This window comes from Apostichopus japonicus, chromosome 19, assembly GCF_037975245.1.
Source record: "Apostichopus japonicus isolate 1M-3 chromosome 19, ASM3797524v1, whole genome shotgun sequence".
NCBI lineage: Eukaryota > Metazoa > Echinodermata > Holothuroidea > Aspidochirotida > Stichopodidae > Apostichopus > Apostichopus japonicus.
Window position 1 is genome coordinate 3,057,657 of NC_092579.1, and position 19,777 is coordinate 3,077,433.

Genomic DNA, 19,777 nt, shown 5'->3' on the forward strand with positions numbered 1-19,777 from the left:
TCTACCATGCCTCCCCCTCCCATCCCCCTCCCATCCCCATCCCCCATACCTTGCAAAAGTACACAATGGAATAATTAAAGTAGAGAATTTAGAAATTTTACAATGCTTGTACTATGCTACATCACACAAATTCACAATATTTATCACAGGCAATACTTGTTCTCATCTGTTTGGATAAATTATAAGTCTCATAAAATTTCTTTCTTTATTTCCGTATACTGTAACTTTGAGTAATGCTCATTACCTTCAAGCTTAAATAACAAAACATGTAGTACATGATTGAGGAAGTGAATTACTTCCCGTTAGGTACCGCTTGGGTGGTTATGGAAACATCGTTGATATTATATAGAGGATATTGACAATTTACTTTGATGTCAGCTCCTGTTCCATGTTTTTAGCTGAAGTGCAAATTAAGCTGTCTCCAGCTTGAATCTTTACTGTCTCTTAAAGCCATTGTAACTAATTTATTCAGAGAGAGACCATGACATTTTATTTAAAAGTGTGATAAAGTATTCATTTTGAAAGTGTCTGTGCAAGTCCAGTAGGGGTCTTTAGGATGTCAGGCTACAAATTTTCTCAATTTATTTGGTTTTGATATTTTGATGAAATTCAGTGTTTTATGGGTAGCGAATGGGATATAATCCAAAATTGCAAAACCTACAAAGGGTGTACCCTGCAAAGTACAATCCTACAGTATAGTCTAGAACTGTAAATTGTATTAACAATTAACCTAGGTATGACTTGCGCATATAGATTCAGTTTACAGTGCTGAGATACAATATCATGTAAACAGTAAATTATACCGACAGATCTGGGTTTGCTGGTAACATCCTTTCAAACTAAAACTAATGTTCAAAACAAAGAAGATAGAAACCCTGATAATGTAGATTCAATTAAAATTAAACAGGTAGCTATCTTCGTTCTTCATGATAGGTAAATTCAACATCTTGAGCATAGTCAAAGGAAGTAGTGTGTACTGTACAGTTAGTACTGCACTCCTGGTTTTCAACAACCCCTCCCTCCGTAAATGCACCTAGGACTGTCTTTGATTGATTTGTTTACCTGCCACAGGGATTGTGTTTTGGCAGTTTAAACCGGTGGATGTGAATATGAATATTTAGCCAGTCACGGTTGGGTGAACAGTTGCTGCGCTTTAGTCATAATAAGGTAATTATTACAAGCTTTTGGAGTGTATAGTGCTTGAATATGTAGTACTGTCTATTGTGCAGTACTTCCAGTAGAATGAGTTTTGAGATAATGATGTCTGCATATGATATACTATATACAGTATTGTATGAGCTGCCTTTATCTAGAATATGATCTACACAGTTAACCTAAATTGTTAACTGTACATCCATCCATGCTGTACATGTCTAATACATCTAGATGAATTACATACAAGCTGCTTCACATAACAGTACAATGTCATATATGTTGGATGTACAGTACTTTGAAGGGTTAGGGAAGTGTTGAATGAAAACTCACTGGGAAGTACTGTTATAATTAACAAACTGGAAAAGAACAGAGAAAGTGTTGGCTAGTCTAACAGGATTCCATTCCAGGCAATCAGGGGCCTAACTAATCATTCACTCTACCAGCAGGCTGGTTGGTCGGTCGGTCCTTATATACTTCCATTCTTTGCTGCTGGTGTCAGGGCCTTACTAACCATGCAGGTCGGTCAGTCAGTGCTTATATTCTGCCATTCTTTGCTGTTGGTATCAGGGCCTTACTGACCATGCACGCTACCAGCAGGCTGGTCGGTCGGTCGGTCTCTACATACAGTTTACTGCCATTCTTTGCTGTTGGTGTCTGTTAGAAGCCAGGTTGTCAATTTTAGTAGTGTTGTGTACATACTGTAGTAATCACAAACAATCATGACAATATACATTCTTTACCTATAAATTTTGTCAATTTGCAGAGAACAAGCAAATGTTCTACCCAAAAAGCACAAACTTGTCTCTTCACTGTTCACCAACACACGGTCAGTTCAACAGTTCGAACTGCTGATCAGGCACATATTTTGTGATTAAATGAATTGGTTGTAATGTGTACAGTAAGGACACTAAAGACAATGTAGGCTACACAGTGAATAATAACAGGTATAGCTGTACACAGTGACAGTACAGTGAAGAAGTAATGAGTTTAGGTAGACGTGTTCAATGTGTCCCTCATGCCCACCCTCCCCCCCTGCCCCCTGACGTTATGGAAACGCCATGCCAGAGAGAGGGAGAGAGCAAAACATTATGCTGCCGTGAAATGGTGCTAGGCATAAAGTAGTTTAGTCCAGCATACAGGCTAATAATGCACAGTGTGTACAGTTGTGAATGGAAAGGTCAGTACACCTGTGCCCGTGCATGGGTTCAATTAATATGTTGAATAACTAAGGCAGTGTTATTGGGTCTGAATTTTTGATGCCCTCCAGTTCTGCATAATCAGGCTGTTTTTTTCTTCTCTCATCTTTCAATGTTTCTTTAATATTTAAAGTGCTAATGATAAGCCCGACATGTATACGAATGTCTAATGTCCTTGGTGAGATACTCTCATAGCTTTGAAGTGATTGAGACTTATATGTGTGTGACTGTATGTGTATGTCAACTTTCAATTCAGGACACATATCCAGCCCGGTAAAGTACTTTCAGAACTCAGTTGTGTTCCTCCTGAGCCATTGCAGCGTAACCACTACGGTTGTACGAGCCGGTAAAAAAGAAACTACTTTTGCAGGAAGCCCTACTCTCCACTTGAACAATAGAAAGAGAATTTAACAGAGTCAAATTTGCATGGCCTCTACAAACCACATAATCAGTGCATTTGAATAGGACTGGAGGGCAGGCAATGGAATCAGTGTACCAGATCCAAACAATAGAGTGCTTGGGACAAGGAAGAATACATAATGGAGGGGATGAGGGGATTAGAGACAGCTCAACTGGAGATGACACTGTCCGTGCTTCATCCTATCAGTTGATGTACTAGTAGAGTAGAGGACATTTAAATCATGTATGTGTGTACATGGCTGGTAATGTAGACTGTATAGTGAAGATGGGAGAAGATGTGTATGTGCATGCTAAGATGCATTCATGATGAAAAGTGTTGCATAAGGGAACAAAGAAAATTTGAAAATTAAAAACAGTTGATTGAGTAGTGGTATTAAACCGCCAGTCATAACGTTGGGAGACTGTGTCGATAAAATTCATTGTAATAAAAGTAAATTGTTCGGTGGTCTATATGTAAAGTGTCAAAGCTTGGACAGTTTTGTATGAGGATGAATGAAGATGGAGAGGAGAATGGGGGGGGGCCTGGGATGGGGGAAGACTGGGATGGGGGGACTGGGATGGGATGGGGGGACTGGGATGGGATGTCTGGGATGGGGGTGTCTGGAATGGAGGGGGGTAGGTACGGTACAGTGGAAAAGATAGGTTTTATGTTTATATTTTAGGTATGTAGTGTAAGCAAAATCTGGTATCTTCTTTTAGATCGAAACATTGTTCTAGGAAGAAATGTTGTGGTTATATCTTGCATACAATAAGGAGATTTGAGAATTTTTACAAATAAAGTTTATGCTTCATTCCATCTGTGTAGCGATTGGCCCTCCTGTGTACATGTACAGTATGCATTTTGCTATGCATGAACAGCCAAATGTGTTCCCGGTGTATGAAAGTTGATATGTTTTAATGTCAGTGATTTTAGCCTTTGAGCATTTAACAATGTGACGATGGTAAAGCAGTCATACACAGAACTCTAACTCATTTGAGCACTGACATTGCCCTTGAAGAAGTATTACTTGTATGCCATAATTAATTGGCAATTACTTCATTAGGCAAGAAGCTAGAAACGTCAAAATTGATTAATATTCCCTGTGTGTGTACAGTCATACATGCAGACACGTAAAGAACAGCAGTGAACAATGTACAGATATCCGTTTGGATTATTGTGTCGGATACAGGTAAAGATTATAACCTAAAGGTGTGCAGCATACAGTACTGAGTACTCTGCTACACCCTCATGGAATTTAGGATGATGCTAGCTTTTACAGGAAAAATGAAAATAAACGATAAAGTTGAAAATTTTGTAGCTTGTCATTGTTCTTCTTCATGAGATGTATTAAAGTGACTCAATGTTTGATCATTTACAAAACACAATTAAGTTGAATGCATGAATTTTGTTTCTTTGATTTTAATAACAAATAATTCTTTTGTTAATTGTCTCTTTTCTCTTTCTTTCAGAAATGGCAGCGCCGCTTTTTCGTCATTTATGAGACAGGAGAGCTGTGTTATCAACTAGATGATAATGTGAGTTAAATAAACTTATTAGATTAGTGTTACTTTCTAGCCGGTTCTGTTCATTATTTAAGGATTAAATTCTCTGTCACTTGCTGTCTTCCTTGCATGGAAGACACTATTGGTATATATATATTAGAGAAAGACCATTTTTAAACTCAGGAGGTATCTAGATCAAGGCTCAACTAAAAGACTGGTTCATGCTTTTTTCCCCTCCTATCTGGAATACTGCAATGTCAGTTTGTATGTGAATTTGCCAGTTTCTCATATAGCTCCCCTTCAGAGAATTCAGAACGCTGCTGCACGCCTAGTCTCACTCACTAAAAGTTTGATCACATCACTCCTGTAATCCGTTCATTGCATTGGCTTCCCGGTTTCTCAGCACATCCAGTTTAAGAACCTACTTCTCACCTACAAAGCGATCGCTGGGCTTGCCCCTCAATATATCACTGACCTTCTTACTCCTTTGTGTCGGTCAACTACAGTACGCTTTGCTCTTCCTATTGTATCATGAGCATTTGCAATTAACTCCTGGTCCACGTACCCGCACTTGTTGCCCTGTTGCCTTTTCTGTCGCTGTGCCTTCTCTTTTGAACGAACTCCCATTTCACGTTTGTGACTCTCCCTCCCTCTGTATTTTCAAGAGACAACTTAAAACATTTCTGTTTGATTCCTAGTTTCTTTTTGCCTTGGTTTCATTTGTCTCTTTCCTACTTTATAAAGCGCTTTGAAACGCTGTCTTAAGCGTTATATAAATATAATTTATTATTATGATCATTATTATTATGATTAATCATATTTACCACTTCATTCAACACAGACTTTTTTGTTAACTTGATTCTCTGTCCAAATATATTGCACAGAGATATGCATATAGATGTACTCATGTGGTGACTGGTGAATAAAGCAAATATGATGGTAGAAATGTCAAATTTAATTTGGTAAATTATTAAAGAACATGTATTGCATGGAGTTAATTTACTTTTTACTCTTACTTCAATTGTAATTATTGTGCAGGCTTTCTAACATCAACTTTGATTATACTCTCCAAATTTTGTAGCCGTCAACATCACCGCAGGGCACAGTCAACATGTATTCATGCACGGAAGTTTACAACGCCAAGAACTCCATAGGCCATGATCACTCAATGGGGATTGTAACACCAGACGGGACACTCTTTATTAAAGCGGAAACCCGTGAAGAAAAAGATAGGTATGACACCTGCCCTACCTCCCCCCCCCGGCCTCCCCCGGCAGTGTTCCATGTTGAAATTCATTCATACATGTGCTAAAGCGAAGCAAATAGAGTGTATTTCCCAAATTATGTACTAGTAAAAATTAAAGAAAGTACTCTCGCACATCTTTGCAAACCATTATAAAAAACAATTATAAATGGTGAATATTTTTTCCAGCATATATTCATATTCACTCTCATCTCGTTTGAAATCTGGAATTCCCTTTTAATTATATATATTTGACCTTCATGAAGGTAGGTCACTCGGGTTTAAGACGGGTCTCATAGGAGTGTCCTTTGGAGTCACAACCTGCTGCCTCTAGTTGTGCAGTAATTACACTACAGGAATGTCATACACTAATATTGTTATTTTCCCCTACCCACACATTCTTGTATATAAATTCTCCAAAGAATAAATAATTAAATTTATCGTATTATAAAATATGGATTATTATATATAGTTTGACTGTACTACATGATTAGCTCTACTAACTGTTCTTGTGTTATGCATTTTGCTTTGCCATGGCTAAACGTTGGTTCATATAAGAGGGAAAGGGAGAAAAAGAAACAAATTGATTTTCTACCTTGATTGGAATCGGAGGATAAAGGTCAACTTAAACAAATTATGTACAAGGTATCTCCCTCCACCACAGGTTCCACTTGTTCTTGTTTAAATTCAATTTTAATACACTGCAGTGTAAAATACTGTTTATTCTTTTCCAAGTTGTACTTATTAACATTTTCATATGATGATGGTATAAACAAACTCTGCCTTGAAAATATGAAATCAGATACTGCCTACTGTATGTGCATCTGCTATTATGAAACTGTAATGTAGGTGTTGCTCAAGAATTGATAAAAAAGTAACAGAAAAAACATCTATTGCAGCACAAAATAGGTATAAAATTTAGTAACAATAAAGGTTTTTGCCCTTGCAAATATTTTTAATCGTGTCTGGAAAAACTATCAAATATTACTCAAATACAAGATTAATTGGTAAGATATAGCCACATATATGTATTTTCACCAGTTACTGTAAGGGAACGTCTATTAGGGAATAATTCACAATTCTATACAATCTGAAAAGTTTGCGCCCCTGACCATTTTTCACATAAGTTTTATAATCATATAAAAAAATGAAAAAGAAGAAGAAAGAAAGAGAAAAAAAAAAGAAACACAAATCAAAAGTTTTACCTTTCTTTTAATTTTTGAAATGAAACTAAACATAAGAATCTTTCACATAACAAAGTTCACATATCAATATGTAATGACGTTTAATAATGAGGTATTGCTCAAAGGTTATGGCCACCTGTCTCTCTGCAGGCTTGTCTACTTTAATATTTCAGTGAGTAGACAACGCTTTATACCCACATTGCCTATACTGTAGCCTATTTAGACGTAACAGCAATGCAGCAAACTCTGCAATTGTATCATGGTTAAGTACCGCCGCGGCAGCCCTGCAATCCTCTCGTAATGTTTAATTTTAACCTCATCATTGTCACATGTTAAATATTGACAACAGAAGCAGACAAAATGTTACTATCAGAGCCTAGAAAATTGACCCATCTGCTGAAAAGGATACCCAATTAACCTGAACAAGAGCTTATGTGGGGCCTTTAATTGCTGCCCAAGAATAACAGTGATTCATTCTACAGTGTTACTAGCCTAGAGCCAAGTAGCGGCAGCATTGCATAGCAGAGTGTGGGGGGAAAGTTACTCTAGTTGGTAGGAAGATTAATTCCATACAGCCAGCAGCCATGGCACGTATATCTCTGTGCATTACTCAGTATGTAACGACTAGATGTTTGATAGATTACTGTTACCAGTAATGATGGCATATACACAGTACATTATATGTATAAAAGAAAAATAGAAGCTTCTTCAATCTTGTCGCCAGTATAAGAAAGATTTGCTTGGTTATGAGATAATGATGGCGGTAATATGTCAAAATGCAACGCATGGAACAAAGGTTGCAACCAGACTGCCTAAGTTGCTTTGTTTACAATGGATTAATATTGATGGCTTATAGAATTTTGTTTGATTCTGTTGGAATAAATTATAAAAGGATTTTTAGTAATATTTGGGCTAACTAAACACATGCGTGTAGAGAGGTGTATTGTAACAATGTGTGTTTATGCACGTGTGTTAGTCTAGTGTACACATCGCCCTAATACTCATGTGACAAGCAATTTAATTAAATGTGGTATAATTCTAGTAATATTGAAACAGAGAAAGCCTACGTAATTTGCATTGTTAGGTTTCTAACCAGGCTTATGCAACTGAGTTATTTGGAAGAGTGGGAAAGCTGGTATGAGAATAGTTTGCCAGTAGTTTGATTATGTGACAACATGGGAGTATAGCGTCCATTGTGTACAGTGTAACAGTATAAGTTTGCAGTGCATCAAACAACGGTTACAGTTACAGTACAGTTACAGTAATTCTTGAAAGCAAGTGTGTTCACAGAGAACAAAGAATCTGAACAAGAGTGGGGGATTAAGTAAAATAGCATTGTCCATTTTAACTCCTGTTTTAACATGTGGGGATTAAGTAAATAGCATTGTCCTATTTAAAGGTATCCAGCATAGGCCCCAAATTATAGCACGCTATAATTGCTAGAAGTTTTCAAGAAGTACTTTTCTTGAGGTCTTTACTCGCCAAATCATTCTCTGACATTTTTAAGGAACACATAAGATGACTGAATGTCCCAGTGAGGAAAATTTCCTCCAAGGTTATGATAAAACAGTTCAAGAATTTTGACTAAGGGTGACCATATTTGAATAACTAGCATATGTGGGGCCAATACAGCATACCTTTAACTCCTGTCTTAACATCTGCACATGAAAAGTAATTCTTCTATGCCAGCTGTTGAAGTGACTGTATCAGATCAGAGAAGAAGCAACTTGACTTTATAAGCAGATACCTGATAGGAAAACAATGGATTCCTTTGTCATTAGAACGGTAACCGAAAAGAGTATTGGGCCGCTAAATGATGATTATGTTTCCAATCTGGAAAGTCATTCTGGAGACTGAAAAATTTTAATCGTCTCTGTGATACCACAGGGAATCCCAAAGCAGTAATACTGTATATGTGTGTGTGTGGCTAGTATAAGTCATACAGTAATACAATAGGTATGCTAGGAATTTGAGAATATACCTAGGTCTTGGGCTCATGATATAGCCCTCAATGTTTATACTAGATTAAAGGAGTATGATGCATTGAGTGTGGTCACCATTCAAGTCACTCGTCTCATATCTTCATCCCGCTAGTAAAGGTCATCAATACTGCCGAATATGCTAGATATGCTAGATCAAAAAGTGGTCAGTTGGACACTTACTGACCTAATTTCTTAGACTTCTGCCTGAGCTCTCCTGTCTCACTCAGAGATATGTGTTGCTCACTCCGACAGTGAATGAACCTCTTCAACATCTTATGGTAAATTAGGAAGTTAGAACCTCTGTAATATACTTTCAGAACTTTTGACCAATTTCACTTTTCATGCTGAAAAATTTCAGCGTTCAGATTCGAATGAACAGGATTGCCCTTTTGACTGTATGTGAACATATGTCACTTGAGTATTTAATCAAGCATATTATTAGCTCTTAAACATAGAGCTTTAATACAGCAAACTTTAAACTGGGATTATTTTTTTACCTTACAGTAGTTACAAAAGCTTAGATACTTCCTCTTTGTGAGTTTCTTTTAATTTATATTGATCTCCATATTCCAGGTCATCCATATTGTAACGTTGCTAGGTTGGAAATTGCAAGATTTACTTCGTTCCTCGCTTACCTGTCTCCTCATAACCTTAGCACCCCGTTCTACCGTGCTATAATGTCCATGGTAACCCTTTAACACTGTGGGCCCTCCATGACCAGCTCCCCGGTCATTGCCCTTCCTCATTCTACCATTTTAAGTGCCTACGATTTTCGAGCTTTGAGAAAAAAGTCTATCATCAGTTAAACAATTTGTAATTTTGTCAGTAGAAGCATATTCCTTTAATGAATCTACTGTACTTACTAGCAGGTGTAATTACAGTAAACTTCGGACATTGGGGGTCAACGGCTAGATGTTAAGCATATATAGTTATTGCATATAGAGTATGAAAACATTACACAAAGATGTAGGAATTTTTTTTAGCATTTTAAAGATATATTAAATATATGCATACAGTAGTTTATTGTTAATTGTTATGACATACTGTATATGTTTCAAACTATAATAAACTTGATCCATTAGTAATCTCAGTCTCACTAGTTATCCACATGTGAAAATTCACCCATTGGAAGTGATTACTCCCCTACCTGTACATGATAATCTTTGGGATTTCTCCTTACAAGGAAAGAATTGTGGTGGTGGGGGATGGTGGGGGGGAGGGGGAGTAAGAAAGGAAGGGATAAGAAGAGGAAAACACAATGTTATGAAGGTGTATCTATTTTTACATGTCATTGAGAAATAAATTTTGTTATTTTCAATTCTTTTCTGCAGTTGGTTCATAGTTTTGTCAGAATATCCCAAAATCAACCAAGAAACAGAAAAATACAAGAAAAGGAAGAAGAAGAAAGAAGAGAGGGAAGGAGAAAGCGGTTCCTCTAATATTCCTGTCAGGATAGACACTTCAAAAGAGGTAAGGATGGTATTTATGGATGGTTTACCTGTATCCCCACATTATCAAGCAGTGTTATCTTTGTGAACCCGTTACTGATGGATATAACTCTTGACCAGACATTAATAAGGAGATACTCTGGTTAACTTTAAAGGGTGTGAAGACTCGCGCAAAAAGAAAAGTCTCATGCCAGTAATCTTACCTAGTTTCGAATGAGGTGTAACAGAAGTGTTAGTCACACCACCATCGATCCCAGAAAATACACACACAGCTTGCTTCCGTCGGTAATTAGACACTAGTGTACAGTCAGTTCATACAGCTGCGGTCAATACCCACAGCACTGTGTACAAACGATACAGCGATGGACATCTAAGGTCCAGCTAAAGATAACAAGGTATCACGTTTCATTACTGTCTGCATTTTGTAGAGAAAACTTCACTTTCAAGCAACTTTTTAAAGATGGCGGCACACTGATGGGGCAAATCTTCAATGCCTTTAAACCTATAATGAGGTATTACTGAGTGTTGTTAGTCTTAGCATAGGCAGCATTCTCACTCGACAAATTGTATAACAGGACTAGACTTGGCAAAAGAAAATCATGTAAGAATTGAAGGGACCCGAACTGTGGACCAGAGATCTAGACTCAGAAACCAGGTGATGCTAAATCTCTGGTCAAGCTACTTTAGATTCGGAGACCAGGTGATCCTAAATCCATGATCAAAGCTACTTTAGACTCGGAGACCAGGCGAGCTTAGATCTCTGATCAAAGCTACTTTAGACTCGGAGACCAGGTGATCCTAGATCACTGATCAAAGCTACTTTAGACTCGGAGACCAAGTGATCCTAGATCTCTGATCAAAGCTACTTTAGAGTTGGAGACCAGGTGATCCTAGATCTCAAAATAAAGTGTAAATTATCTCCCCATTGCTTAATTATAACAATTTTATGCAAAATTTACCCTAACAAGTGCTTTACTGAATTCTGCAATCATGCAAACCACATGTATTGATAAGTTCTTTGTCCAATGAGGCATTGAACTGTAAGGCATAAAGGCTGTAGAATTGCACCCTGGTAAGTTACGAAACTTGTTCATAGATCGCTACAAACATCAAAGCGGGGAAAGCATGGCATGGGTGGATTTTGAACAAAACAATTTTAGGATTATAATTAGTAAATATGCGGCCTTGCAGTATAAATCAGTGCACAGGTTGAACGAAAACAGTTGTTTACTGTCTTACTGTAGACGTGACTGAAAGCCTGCTTAGCCTATGTATATACATAGTAATATTCTAGGCTTGATGCCCTTATTGTAGGCCTATTTCGGAGTAGGTTGAATGTGTAAAGAACGGGTAACCGGGAGCGAATGTTTGGACCGTTCCCATCACAATACAGAAAGTAGAGGAGGGTGGAAGGAAGGAAGGTGACCAGAGTTCCCAAAGGGTATGATGCTAAAAGACCAAATGTAGGAAGACTAGGTAGATGAGAAAGTGCAGTAGGTAGATTGTAGACAGGTAAGTATTTTGTTAAAAACACAAAAAAAGGTGTTTTAGAGAAAATTCAGGTCATCATCAGCTTGTGTCGAGTGAAAGAGAGTAAATAAACATGGATATGTAACCCTGGCTACATTTGCAATAATTTGGCGGGTGCTAAACGTTTCTGCACCTTAACTCTAAAGCAAACAGGAATCATGACACTACTGATAGATACGAAGCTTCTTAAAATCATCAAGTTAAAAAGAAAGAGATAAAGGTGGCAGCGAAGCATGCAATCATGGCAAGCTTACCAAGGCTTCCAGTACCTGGATTGGTAGTAAAATGTGATACAAAAGCTAGTAAAATTGCTATCAATTGAGGAATTGTCGGCCCGCCGGAACAAAAATATTTACCCATGAAAGGGGTGACTTTTTCTATCTGACAAAGTGTCTAGAATGGTAAACTTTATGAACTTTTTGATTCTTGACATTGATGCAGATGTATGTTAGGTTAGAGTACCAACTTTGTGTTTGTTATATATATGTAACTTGAATCATACTGCATTTAAATATGTATGTATGTATTTATGTATGTATGTATTTAGATCCTCCTGTAAGCAGGAACTTGTGAAGAAGCCATCATTGGCTTATCAAAGCCGCAAGCTGACCGAAGTCAGTCTCTTAGATTCATATTTAACGTCAATGACTATGAATTGTCAACAACTCTGTAACTGGACAACATACATTAATCTTGGAGTGACTTGAACTCGGGACCTTATGATTGAAAGGCACCGGGTAAAGCACTGAGCTACATAACACTCCACTAAAAAACATACTCCCTGATTGGTAACTTTTCTTTCATTGTATTTCTCTTTGAGTAATGACAAAGTCTGTTAACAACAATATCAGACAGCAGGAAGTTTAAAAAAGTATCAACATACATCTGTTAATTTGTTTTTTACAATACACACAACCCACACAACGTCAGCATCATTGTCAATGTAAGCAAAGGAATCGTACAGTCTGCATTCAGGTTGGGTTAGTCTGTGTGTGTGTTTGTGTACTGTTGGTGAAGTTGCCATGGGTACGTGAAAACTCAGTAAGAATATGATGGTAGTTGGTGAAACACAATTAGTAGATGCATTATAGGCATTATAGGCATATTAATGAGTCATGGGGCTAATCAGTTGTTGATCAACAGCACAGAACCACAGCATGCTGTGCATTCGTGTCTCTTTTCTTTAGCCATTAAATGTTTGCCTACCCTGTACCTACTGGCAGCCTGGAAAAATATATCCCCAACCTAAGGTCTTCAGGATAATGTAGGAGACAGATATTACAAAGTTTAGCTATTTAACTTCACTCCTCTCTTATTGATCTCCTATGCGTTCTACCTTAGCCAAGAAACTGATAACATTCTGTTCCCCTAATGAACCTCTCTGCCGGGGGGGGGGGGGGCACCTGGAGGGTGCGCTTCCCTCCTCCTTCTGGATGTGCCATTCAGAAGCCTATGTATCATCATTTGTAAATACAGCATCAGATGCAGAAAAGGGTGATTTAATACTAGCCAAATCAATTGTGGGTTATGTGAACTTCATGTAACTTAATCCAACTTTAATTAGTAGAACTCGGAATCATACGATTTTATGGTGGTACTGTTAAGGTAGGAATAAGGTACCTAAAAACAAAGTCTGTCACTCTCATCCACTAAAAATATATTAGGTACAGAGGAAAGTTTACGTAAACATAAAATGTTGGCCAACAAAGAAACAAAATCGTTTCCATGAATCTCAAGACTTGCTGTATTGGACAATTGCAGTTGACTACACCCTTATCAGAAGCAGCCAACTGGTTGTCACCACATAGATCCCTTAGTTAGATTGAGGGGTTACTGCTCCACTACAGTATGTGGCAATATCACATGGCTTAGATGGACACAAGATACCAGTACCACCAACCATAACAGCTACAATATGGTACTGTTAGCTCTTTGATTTCAAATTGTTTTTTTCCCTTCATTTTTCATATTAGCTATTTGGTTCTCTGTAATTTATATTGCCTATCACTGACCTATGTTCCCCTAGGTCGTCTCCATGCTAGAGATGTAGTACTTGCCAAGTCAAGTCTTTGGTGAAGTAAGGGGTCTGTTTTATAATCACAAACAGGAGGGTGTAAAACGGCACAATATGCACAATACGCGTAGATATTTGTGAGAGAGCACTTTTAGAGTGCTGTCGTTTTTACATAAGTTTAAGGATAGGTTAAGTTTTGGGTGTTTAACAGAATGCTGGAGAAAGTCTGAAGAGATGTGAAGAAAGACTTAAAGTTTCATTTGGCTCCCTTATGGTGTCATTCTCTCAACTATTCTTTGCATCTTTCTGTTCGTAGGTTTCTTCCTCTTCATCTGCTCCATCCGATTCCAAGCCCACTTCCAGCTCGTTAGGTCGAATATCGTCATTTAAGGAAAACATTCAGCCTCTTAAGAGATCGTCTTTAGATTCAAAATCGGAGGCCAGGTTAACATCGTCCTTGCACCTGGATTCGGGTCGGACCTCTCATCTGAAGGAAAGCGACCAGTTCAACTTTCGACGTTCAAGGAGCCTCAGGGAAAAGCGAAATTCCAGAGCTACCGTCGAAGAAGAGGACGACCACCAAACGCAATCTTCCACCGATACCGCCTCCGGCGAGGAGAAAGAGAAAGAGAAAACTCGAGTGTCGCCCTCTACGAGGAAATCACGCACCGTCAACGACAGGCTGCCCCGGCGACACACGAGCCCCGTAAAACATGTGGACTTTCCTACACCAGACGTGTCCAAACTAAAGAGACGGGACAAAAGATTGTCCGGTAAAGGGAAGGAAGACTCCAGCGACGAGGAATTGGACCATAAACAGACGGACAAGTTATCCAAAGATGGACTGAACAGTGAGTACATGGAGACGCTGCAGAGAAACAATAACAACGTGTACAAATCGGACCACATCCAGAGCAGCGTCTCTCACATCCCGAAACGTAAGAACAGTACCAGCGAAAGTGGGAGCGGACGATCTTCCAGGACCTCCAGCATCTCAGAGGTCGCAAAGACCGCCGCTCCGCCGCAACCGACAGAGCCGACCGAATCTGCCGTCCTCACAGATGAAGAGATAGCCAGGTTGGACGTACCGAAACGCGGCCGCATGAGATTCTCAAAGTTACACGGCGAAGGAGAGACTCAGTCTCCAAGCAAACGGACCATCGAGAAACGAAGGCACGCGAAGGACCGGAGGAGTCGCCACACCTTGGATGGAAGTATACGAGTGATTCCCGTCCTAGATAGTGACAGGGACTTGACGGACTCTCAGAAGGTAAGGCGTAGTACGTAAGTTAATGGAACAATGGAAAACAACTGATTGTGAATGTGTATGTAAACTGTGCTTTTCACGTTTTCAGCAAGTAGATAAGTCTGCAGAAAAGTCCTGGTGGATTCTCGCCGGTTGAAGAGTGCTCTGTTGCTCCCAGAGATGATAGATGTACTAAATTGGTTAGGCATGGTCAAACTTTTAACACTTCTTGTAGTGTCATATCCAAAGCGTTTCTTATCTACTTACCTAAGTTTGGAATAATTCTGAGGATTACAGCTTGCAGAAACTACATATTAAACAAGTGGGCAATCGAGCATAATTCCAATCCTTCCTGATTTGAAAACTGTCATTTCAATCCTCATAAAAGAAAGAGAGACAAATATATATTAATTTGGCTGTTTTTCAGAGACCAAACCTTAAACTTAAGAGGAGTAATTCCGATCCGAATCTAGCGGACACAGAGGATGCCTTGCAGAGAAAGGAAATTGCGGAGATCTTTCCTGTAAGTATTTTTTGTTTATTTCCTAGCATTATTATGATTAATTCTCAAGAACGTGATATGAGAATTGATATTATCCTGCCTGATCATACCTGAGCAGACTTCCTGTACACTGGCTTCATGTTCTATCAGAGAGTATAATATACATGTTAGCTTATTTTGTTTGGTCTTTTTTGCTGGTCTCCTAGTGGGATTCTACTTGTGAGAATTCATCTTAAAGTCGACTGATAAGCTCATTGGTATTTTCAGTGACCCCCGCCCTCCCACCCTTCCCACATGTAATAGCAAAGTCTGTCATGCCCATTAATCAACATTGGTCTGAGGTAAGGGGAGGGCAAGGAAACAGGAGTCATCAGGTACATATCCTTTTGAAAACATTGTTGTGAAATTTATTGGAGAGTCAATGTCCTTCCCCCACCCACCCTTTCCTTCCCCCTCCTCTTAGCAGTCTCCCTGGTGTTTGGGCTGTGTTGACAGTAGTGTAAAATTCTCTCCAGGAGCACTTCGATTATACTGTCCATAAACAAGTAGCGGTCAGTCATAGACAACAATCGTCTCACAAATTCGTCATTTGTGAAACAAAAGAAAGATGCTTTCTTATCACCGAGTTGTTTTTCCTATGTAGATATTTGGCTATGCCTTTTCTAGCTCGTTAGTCAGATCAGATCTTAGTTATTTCTTTCCTATAATTAGTGTTGAGAGCGAAAAATAACTAGCAGTGTGTATAATACATTCTATGCTCAACAGGATTTTGTTTTCTTTTCTGGTAGTTTAAATTTGTTGCCCGCAATTTTGTGGTTTGTTTGTCCTTGGACTTGAACTAAATGAAAGGGGGAGACCTATAATAAATTTTTGAAAGAGGTATAACAAAAGGTGCTTGGAAACAAACACAATACAGTAGTACACCTTTGTTGATCTTTGTAGGGTAGATGAGGCCCTACATAACACCCATGTATTATTCTGGGTATCTGTAATCTGCTACGATGACCTACAAAACGGAGAGAGTGAGTGGAGGGAAACCAGCTGTATAAGAAAATATTTTAAGGAAACAGCCAAAATATGATCTCAGTTTATTCTTGTTTTTGTATCATATCTGAAGCTGATGCTCTTAAGCAATCTTTTGAGTTATAGGAACGAATTTGAAATAGTTGTGGATGTATGTTCCCCAGAAGATTGAGTTTGTAATTTAATTTAGGAATATTCTGCCCAGACAGGCCATCAACCAATTTCACAGAATATAGAATCTACAGGTTTTCATTGAAATGAAAAAGATGTGTGCAATATATGTAATCAAACTTAAAGGAGTGCTACAAGAGGCAGACACATGTAGATTACTTGTCTCTACACTACTGCTGCACTCTCCCATCTACCTGGTCTACATATTGGTATTGTCAAAAGCAGGAGGCTGAGGGGGCTGCAGCCAGACTGCATAGGACATACCGTTGTGTGCTCCTGCATTTCCACACAATAGGCACTGCTGGTCTGCAGAGATAGTTATGGATGTTGATCCATCTCTGGATCATTGAGTGATATTTCTTGACAAAAACAGTGCTGGGTTCATCAGTCTAAATTAAGGCTTTTTGTGAAAATCTAACAGAGCAACTCGAAAATCTAATGTAGAATATATTAACTTCGGTCCTCTCTTACCTGCCTGCAAACAACATTTGCACTTTCCCGTGAGGTTTTCTTTTTTAAAATGCTATTGACTTGAATTGTAAAGCCTGTTGACCATATTGAACAATAATCCAATTTTATCGTAATCTTTGACATCAGCATTGTCAAAATAGTCTAGGCCGCCATGGTGTTTGCACTTTATGAGAGGTCATTAACTTCAGTAGAATTATGGTACAGTATATAAGTTTGATGAATGGTTATCAAATTCTAAGCTGATTTCTCTCAGTTTGCAGTGTAGACTGCAGGTCCTATGGTGTAGTATTGGTATTCAGTATAGTTTAGTGTAATAGTGCAGTGTAGTATAGTACACTATAATATAGTACAGTATAGTAAAATGATAGTACAGTATGATGCAGTACAAAGTACAGTATAGTAGTGTTAGTACCATGGGCGGCGATCATGGGGGGGGACGGGGGGGGACATGTCCCCCCAATATTTTAGGTGGGGGGATATAGTATCTAATATCCCCCCAATATTTGGTGGCATAGGCTTTTTGTGTGGCTATAAATTGAAAATAATGCGTGAGATATTTATCCAAATCATATTTGGCGGGTGGCTTAAACTTCGTCCAACACATGCTGCATGAGGTAAATGACTCTTCGTGGTCGTTTCTGTGACCTGTGACCGTATAGCATGTTGTCACTCATGATTATTATCATGTCTGTACATCTCTTGTGTATGAGTGTAAGTACGTACAATCATGATCCACATCGATATGGGTTCAATGTGTTTCCATTTGGCCTGTTTCCTACAAGATTTCTAACCGCAAGCGCGTAGCCAGGGAGGCGAAGGGGGAGACTGTCCCTCCTCCCCCCTCGAGCATATTTTTTGTATTTTTTTATGATATCGAAGTTTTATAGCCATTATAAGAGGTTTTAATATTTGTAATAAATTAACAAATTAATAAATTAACTGTGTCTGAATTTTCGAAAACCCGACCAACATTCTTCATCATACTTCCCTCTACTCGTGCAATTTTGACTGGTCTGTTTTTTTTCCTATATTGGTTGTCCATAGATGATATTTTGTGCAACATTATGGGCATATTTTGAAGTGAATTTATTATTCAAATTCTGAACAAATAATGGGCTTAAAACCTTGAAAAGTGGGGCTGATGGGTATTGTGGGCTGTTACGTAGTATTAGTACCTACAAAAGCAATGATCCACAGGAGATGTGATGAGGTCGAACATGATGTGTGACTGGTGACAATCTTGAAAAAGGTTATGGATGGGAAAAAAAACAATTGGGAAAAATTTGGTTCTCAGGCAAAAGTGTACATCTGGTTGGTCATTTTCAAGCCCCAGAAGTGCCATTTCCGGTGATCTGGGGGGCTACCAAAACCAGAAATTTTCTTGTACGCTGCGCCAACCGATGGTGGCGCTCCGCTTAGATAGTAATATACAAAATATCACGAAGCGTGCGAACAATTTTGGGGATGAAAGTTGCTACGCGCCAGCACCCAAGCAAATGTCCCCACCAATATTTGAAACAAATCGCCGCCCCTGGTTAGTACAGTACAGCATAGTACAATGATAGTACAGTACGCTGCAGTATAGAGTACAGTATAGTACAGAATACAGTATAGTACAGTGTTAGTACAGTATTGTATATAGTACAGTACAATATAGTACAATGATAGTACAGTATGGTACAGTACAGTGTAGACAGAATACAGTATAGTACAATGGTAGTATCGTACAGTACAGTATGGTACAGTGCAGTACAAAGTACAGTATAGTAGTGTTAGTACAGCATAGTACAGCATTTTACAATTATAGTACAGTACGGTGCAGTATAAAGTACAGTATAGTACAGAATACAGTATAGTACAGTGTTAGAACAGTATTGTATATAGTACAGTATGGTACAGTACAGTGTAGACAGAATACAGTATAGTACAGTGGTAGTATAGTACAGTACAGTACAATGATAGTGCAGTATAGTATAGTACAATATTTACTTATAGTACCATAGTATGGTACAGTAAAGTGTAGTACAGAGTACAGTGTAGTACAGTATGGTACAGTATAGTACAGTGCTAGTACAGTATGGTATTTAATACAGTATAGTACAATGATAGTACAGTATATGGTACAGTACAGTGTAGTACAGTATAGTATATAGTACAGTTTAGTGCAATGATAGTACAGTATATGGTACAGTACAGTGTAGTACAGAGTACAGTGTAGTACAGTATAGTATATAGTACAGTATAGTGCAATGATAGTACAGTATGGTATAGTACAGCATTAGTACAGAACAGTGCAATGATAGTACAGTATAGTACAAGTATAAACAGCACAGTATAGTACAGTACACTATAGTACCGCCTTCAGGAGAGGGGAGGAGGTCGGATGTACACAGGTTCCCCTTATTCAAACCCAAGTATAAAATTTATAAGTATTTATTAGCTCAATCTTGCGTGTAGACCCTACATGGGAAGCGGCTTGATAAACCTAGCTGGGTAACACCCCATCCTTTTTAAAAACTCTAGTTCTGCCCGGGCTGTAGTATCTGCATGTTAATTACTGAGCATCTGATGTGGAGAGAACAGCAAATTCAAATGACTCTCAAATGATTCTATTTAACTGCTCTGCTACCGATCGCAGCCACACGGGGTGTTAATCTTGTTTTCGGTTGAAGGGAATGAGCCTATTACTTGATATCAGATCAATTTCACA

General features: G+C 38.5%; 1 protein-coding gene across 2 annotated transcripts in view; it reads left to right on the forward strand.

Moving 5' to 3' along the window:
• LOC139959566 (uncharacterized) overlaps positions 1-19,777 on the forward strand; it is a 66,824-nt gene that overhangs the window by 21,752 nt on the left and 25,295 nt on the right. For both annotated transcript variants that reach the window (XM_071957285.1, XM_071957286.1), the window contains exons 3-7: positions 4,221-4,286; positions 5,335-5,486; positions 9,994-10,132; positions 13,971-14,924; positions 15,328-15,423. In XM_071957285.1, the coding sequence (XP_071813386.1) occupies positions 4,221-4,286; positions 5,335-5,486; positions 9,994-10,132; positions 13,971-14,924; positions 15,328-15,423 (1,407 nt within the window). The remainder of the gene's footprint in view (positions 1-4,220; positions 4,287-5,334; positions 5,487-9,993; positions 10,133-13,970; positions 14,925-15,327; positions 15,424-19,777) is intronic.